Below are 7,017 nucleotides of genomic sequence, written 5' to 3' on the forward strand. Positions count from 1 at the left end.
AACTGGCTAGAGGGTGGAAACTCAATGAATTCATAGTCATGAATGCCTTTTGGAGTGATATTGTTGCTTTCATTAGTCATCTAGATTAGTGGTAGAATGACAATGACATACAATCAAGGTTCACACTCCGATTGTAACCAATGCTACACGGACTGTGAACCTTGATTGTATAGATCAATTTACATTTTAAAACTCAACAATTGCATTTCTACATAATTTCAATATGAAGGCAACCAATGTTGCCATAACAAAGAGAAGTTAAATGAATCAACAAATTTTAAGCAATTGGCATGTGCAATCAATCATAAGTAGACAATATGATTAGCAATTTAACCCCAGCTACAACAATCCCCTACATACCTCATAAGTTTTAAAGTACCCACAAAAGAATAGCTTATTTTTTGTCTCAAACTATATGTATGGACAATCCTCTAGATTGAACATTCTACTTTTATGGCACACTCGTATGTGATCATAGAGCAACAATCCACCAATATGACCATTTCGTTTTAATAAAATGTACAAACTTTTGTTACATCATATGCTCACGGTTTGATCTGCTTCTTTGTAAATTGTTTTAACATGATATACGACATTTTTTTTCCTAAATTTAAAATATTTTGTAAAGCCACCACTTGTCCAACAAGGGGGTGTTGAAACATATAAATTTCACGTTGGAATGCTACATGGACCACAAGTCCTTCAAGGACTACACTATGTGGATTGAAAGGAGCAACCCTTATGCTAATTGTATATTGGTGCAATTGTGATTGTGCACTTCTCCCTCTCATCTTTCATTTCAACCATCTTATCATATGAGATGATGCTCCATTGTCAAAACAGCATGGATCTCAATTGTTGCATTCTACATAAAATTGCATTATATTGATGAAGTTAATATATGAGTAATCTGGTCCTTCTTTCACACTTTCAATTGTGAGGTCTATTTTATCCTTTTTTGGTCAATGATAATAATGGCTTCCTCTAAAGATATTTAAATTTTTTTGTACCAATCATCTTGATCAAATAGCTGCTGCTTCTTGCAATCGCTTTCAGAACTTCCAAATTAGACTAAATGTGAGCAAAAATGTTAGTAGAATCACCTCTGTGTTGGAATCAACCTCCCGAATTTAATAGCTACCTTCTTCCTCTTAACTTTATTTAAATCTGATATGCTTGTTCACTTGGAACCTTTCTTGTTAAACCTTTCAACATCAGTTTCTCCGATGCTTTGCCTTTCACTATGCATTTTTCTCATCCTTTGCTTACTCAGAGGTGCTTCTCATCACACTGCACAGTGCTTAGAACACCAGGCCATGATAGGACTAGCCCCAAAATTTGCCCAAGCCTATAATTCCATGAAAATGCTACCAATAAATTGGGCACTCCTATAAACAGTATATAACTGGATTCCAATCAGACCCAAAAGCTTGCAATTGCACCCCAAAATGGGTAGGTGCATAAGAGAGATGAAACTCGTTGCGTTCTATAAATTATATAAAAAGCACCTCCTTTGCCTAATAAGAACAAGAAATTACTAATTCGAAGGACTGCACAAAGTCCTGTAAAGGATATTCATGTCTTTAGGAACAGTATAACTCACGGGCACTATGTAATGGAGAATTATTCAGGGACTGATGTTGACAAAGAGATTTGCGTTTCTTCATGCTGGGGTTTCTACAGATGCCACGAATGCTCCCATCGATGCCTTGAAACCTTGACCGCAGTTTACATACTTGATCGTGAAACCTTTTCTAGCTTCTCATCTGCATCTCTTAACGCTTGAACCAAGTGACTAATTCGATAATGCAGCTTGGCATTCTCCGTGGCAAGCCTTGCTTGCTCTTTCTGCGCCTGGGGGGGGCAAGAAATTTAACATCACACCATATGGGAGAATGCTTCAGTCAACTTCATCAAAATTTTGAAATCTACTATTTCACCTGCTCTCTTTCTGCAACACACTCAGCCTTGACTCTTTCCATCTTTTCACGTAACTCTACTGATGAGGCCAATAACTCTGTGTGCTCAGCTGGCATTGTACCTGAAAGGCCAACTGTAGTTGCAGTCAGGGGTACAACTTTTTACATAATGAATTTCATGAACAGTAGGACACCAATTACCTTTGCTAGTTTTTAAGAAGGCTTCTAACTTTGCTATGCGTTCCTGCAAAATTAGCAGATAGCATGATCAGAAAAGTTTCCTTGATTCGCTATTCAAACTCTTAATAATAAAATGCAACAGACCCTAAGCGTGCAGACAGCCAAGGAGGTCTTTATTACAAATACAGAACAAAACTACAACCACTGACAAATCCAAATCCTAGGGATTACTCCCACATCAAACCTTAGGGGTTTCCAGGGTCCACGAGTGTAACCGGCCTCCAAACACTCAAAGGGCAGTGAAACCAATCTTTAGACCACTTCTGCACTTAATTCCAGCTCACATAGCATTTATTACAGCCATTATCCATTGCATCACCATTGTTAAACATTCACCCATTTGATAATGAAAGAAATAACTGAAATTGATGGAGGCTAGAATGCCCCTACTCAGCAAAGCATACACTAGGGCACACGATTGGCCCCAAATCCTATGGCACCCCTTTCGGTATTTCTTTATATTTCACAGCAAATCTTTTACAAGTTCTAGGAGACCTTCCCTGCAACACTGAAACCGCAGTTTGATTCACTTAGCCTTCACAAGGCTTTCAGACATCCAATACCATCACATAAGTGCACTTAATCCATAGGCATATACCAAAGGCATTCTTGTCTCTGAGTGCATTCCAATAGCTGTCTAGATGCATAAACACTCTGCACCCCAGCTGCACTCACTCAGTGGCATCCATAGGCAACCAATAGTGCTCACCAAAGAATAATCTTCACACATGAAAAGGATGATGTAGCCAATGTCCATTTGCATTCTCAACCAGAGTCAGCCAGAGAGAAGTGCAAATACATGAAGAGGGAGCATTCACCAGAGTCAACCAGCAAGAATTCAGTCGAAAAAGCCAAATTGGAACACTTCTGTCGTAAAGAAGTTGGGGATCTTGGACTCAAATGAAGCATGCTTCAGAGAGGAATGCATCGAGCAGCTTTTGGAGGAATTTCATCGCCGGAAAGTAAGACTGAGAAAAACCAGTCGACCAGCAAGAAGGAATGCTCCAAAAGTAGCAAAAAGTAGGCGCCCAGCAAGAGGAAGGGTCCAAGAGACTAAGGGAGCAGAGAGATGCCAAAAAGTGCTGCTCAAAAAAGTCGACCAGCAGGAAACGTGCTCGGAGCAGCTAAATCTACAAAGAAAAGGGTAGCAGATCTATCCGCTGCGTGAGAGATTCCAGCAATTAGGCCTCTATTTTCCAACACCTCCCCATGCCTGCTTTACCTCTTCTAGCCTCATAGGAAAACTAGTGGTTCCAGATAATGCATGGTATCAATCCGCTCCAGCAAGTCAACCATAACCTTCAGAAGTCAGCAAAAAATGCTTTCCCACTGGAGTGCCAGCTCCACACCTGGAGGCATTGTCATACTCCGGCAAAACAACCATGACTCCACTAGAGACTGCAGCAATCAAGAGGAGATGCCTTCCCCCACAGAGGGTCAGCTCCACCATGGAGACACCGGTCACACCAGCTAGTATGATAGCAATGATGCAGATCATGTTGCAGCTCCAATCCCATATGTCGAAAGAACCTCATTAACACGCTCTAATGCATGGTATTGACACACTCCGGCAAGCAATAATGACTCAAGCAAAGACGTCAGAAGCAAACAACATGCAAGAGAAGATGCCTTCCCTCACTAGAGGCAGATGGAGGCATCGGTCACACCAACTAGTATGATAGCCATGATGCAAGCCATGTTGCAGCTCCAAGCCCAACAGTCGGCCAGACAACCTCATCAAACAAGTGATCCCATATGCAAGATGCCCATGCATTAGATGAAAGCAGGGACTGCTCTAGTCTCTGACACAGCAAAGCAGCAGAGCCAAGCGTGCCAATTTGATTGGCAACTAAGTCTTTCTACTCTCTTTCTCGAGGTATAATGGGAAGATTAGTCCTCTGGTGCCCATTTCTTGGCTCAATCAGTTCAAGAACCCTTCCAACAAAAGACCGCCTCTTTGAAAGAGACGTCCCCTTGTGACATAGTTATCTTGAATTTATGCATATAAGAGACAATAACCCACGTCCAACAACGCATATCTGGGCTCAATCGATTTCAATGCCTTTTTTCTTTTGCAGTTAGCGACTACGTCCAAAAGGATATGTCTTATGTACAGAATATTCTTGCACCATGCTTTGGGAAACAACTGGTTCTCTTTCTAGAAGAAGCTCAACAGGTTCACAAATTGGGTTTAGGCTTTAATTAGAATAACCTCATGTCAACTAGACAAGGATAGGACAACTAGATTTTCCAGAGCGCACAAGACTAAGACACGCTGTTTCAGCGGAACCCTTGACCTTGAACTACCAGAACGACAACGAACGAGGTCAAAATGAGTTCTAGGTCACCCAAAATAGTCAGAAAAAAAAACAGAGCAAGAGAGCGACTTACCTCGGCGAGAGATGCCCTTTCATGAAACGGTTTGAGCAAGTCTGGCAGATGGGCATCTGGTGTAGCCATTGTTGCTAGACGCGGAGAAGGGCTTCCCGTAGAGCCTTCCAAACAAAACAAGGTAGCAAACCACTGTTGCCCTCCTTTTAGCGAGTTGAGGTAATAATCCCAAGCATTTGTAATTGATAGTTACATTAAGTTCTGTTATCTTACGAGGAAGTTGCCCTTGACTTTCTAAGAGTGAAATTTTCTCATATTAGGGAGACTTTCTAACAAAAAAATCTTAGCCTGATCAAGCTGAGACATTTACCCATGTTAAAGGGCCGACACCCCGTGCCTGTTGTTTCTTTACTTGTGATATTGTATTTGAATATGTAATGAGTATGACACTTGAGTTTATAAAAATTATTGAATGATGTGTCCAATATGCACATGAAGTTCCAGTGTTTTCTTTTGTCTTTTGGTATGTTGCTCCATATGTGAGCGAACTAGCTGCCGTACATTCTTGTTGTTTCTTAAAAATGCAAGATCACAGTTAAACTCTCCATTGTTTTTCAAGGCTTTTAGAAATTGTTGTTGTTTTAGGCATGTCGATGTTGAAATCACCTATGAATATGGTATTTATTTTTTTGTTTTTAATTTATCATACTTTATAAGAGTGTAATAAACATGTTGATATTATTTGTTAGTGGTCTACATATGTTAAAGACAATGTATCTTCTGTTTTCCTTACAAATGTGAGGTTTGTGATTTGAATTCCTCGACGTGTATGTGTATTTATGTCTTGAAGTTTTCAGGTATGTATAAATCACAGTTTGCAGTTCTAGTTTCTTGTGAACAAATAACATCTGATTTTATAAAAAAATTCCTTTTATGCCTCTTCATATTTTGGCAAGGACCTTGTATTTTAAGATTTAGCAAGTATGTTATATATTCTTGTTTGCATTTTTTGTTCTTTTATAGATTGCCATCTTAATATAGTAGCTAGCCTTTCCATTTCATTGTGGACATCTTTTTCTATGGTAAGCTGCTCATTTTGAAGTGGTTCAAGCAAATACAAATTCGCAATATTCTTAACATTGAAATAGAAGTATATGCAAGTCCATGCGTGCATATACCTCTTGGCGAGAAAGCGAGTTTATCCATAGTGAGTCTTTGCACCCTATGGATTATTCTTGTAGCGGTTGGTTGTATAGGAAATTGCTCACGTGAGAATTCTTTTTTCGAATGTCCTATTTGCATTTCTTTTGTAATTCAAAAATTGCAGCCCCGTTCTTTTAATGATTGTGGGAAATGCATTAATGTTATTGTGTCTTGTGTTTATTCCTATATGTTTATGTGGAGTAGCTCTATCCACACAATATTTCCCCATTATATGTAGGCATGGTCATGAAAATTCCATCTGCTCGACTGATTAGTCCATCTTGTTGGTTTATATTTTTTGAGCATAATTCAATTGCATAAGAAGCACAAACTACAATAAGATTTAGTACTACCTTATTAAATGCCATATAACACACAAAGAATACTAGCACAGTGACAAGTGTTGTTTGAAGGTCATAGATTCAAGAAGAAGACTAGCAAAAATGATGAGTTATACCACACACAAAAATAGTTCATTGGCACAATGCAAAAGCACTAGATAGTAATGTAGTCATGCAAAGGTAACATAGTTAGAGAATTAGAAATTAAGGTAGCAAATGCTTGAGGACTAGCCAAGGCAAGCTTGGCTTCTCAAAGAAAAGCAAGAGCATGTGTGCCTTATAAATGGTAGCACAAAAGACACATGTGCTTTGGCTCTTTGTTGCTATAAAAAAGAGGCAACACAATAAATAGTATGGTTGTAGCAATAGTATACTAGATAGACTTGTTAGCTCCATGTCATTCATGTGGCTTCCCCATTCATGTGATACAAGATGTAAAGAATTACCTTTTGGATAGTATTTTAAGCAATGCTAGTATTGAGAGCATGGTCCCCTACTCAACTGTTGTTTTTATATTTTAATCAACGAGAATAATGTAGATGCAAAACATTCTTATATTTTCCTTTCATCAAATATTGATGAAGTACCTATTTCATATGCGGAAGCTTTACCTTCTTTTGAGTGAGTGAAATAAATGCAAAAATAGTATACATTAGTTATGCACAATAATATAATATCTATTATTTGATTGAGTTATCTAAAGGAAATGATGCAAAGGTTGCAAGGGCATATAATGCTCTAAGTACAAACTAGATGGTATAGTTGACAATTATAAAGTATTGTTTCTGCAATAAGGATATATGCAAAAGGAAGCTATTAAATATTTCTAAAACTTTTGATCTAATATCTAAGATGACTTCTATTTCTATTTTTTTCTTTGGCAACAAAAAGTATAAGATTTTCTAGATGGGCATGAAATTAGCTTTTCTAAATGGTATCTTATCTATGTGACACACCCTTTAGGCTTGTAGTTGACAGAAAAG

The 7,017-nt window shown here is 38.4% G+C and overlaps 1 protein-coding gene across 2 annotated transcripts; it reads right to left on the minus strand.

Annotated features, from left to right (window-relative positions):
• Positions 1 to 1,410: 1,410 nt before the first annotated feature.
• On the minus strand, positions 1,411 to 4,758 carry LOC147892224 (threonine-tRNA ligase 2). Of its 2 annotated transcripts, none has more exons than XM_087388804.1 (4): positions 4,551 to 4,758; positions 2,121 to 2,163; positions 1,941 to 2,053; positions 1,411 to 1,854 (listed from the first exon to the last, which is right to left on the minus strand). In XM_087388804.1, the coding sequence occupies exons 1-4, from the start codon at positions 4,617 to 4,619 to the stop codon at positions 1,729 to 1,731; spliced, it is 351 nt and encodes a 116-aa protein (XP_087244930.1). In that variant the 5' UTR covers positions 4,620 to 4,758; the 3' UTR covers positions 1,411 to 1,728. The 2 variants fall into 2 exon arrangements, with proteins under 2 accessions (XP_087244930.1, XP_087244931.1); XM_087388805.1 differs by having other exon boundaries at positions 1,941 to 2,041; positions 4,551 to 4,746.
• Between the last annotated feature and the right edge of the window lie 2,259 nt (positions 4,759 to 7,017).

The sequence above is a fragment of the Dipteris shenzhenensis genome, chromosome 17, assembly GCF_047967505.1.
Source record: "Dipteris shenzhenensis isolate YYH24624 ecotype China chromosome 17, Dip_SZ_1.0, whole genome shotgun sequence".
NCBI lineage: Eukaryota > Viridiplantae > Streptophyta > Polypodiopsida > Gleicheniales > Dipteridaceae > Dipteris > Dipteris shenzhenensis.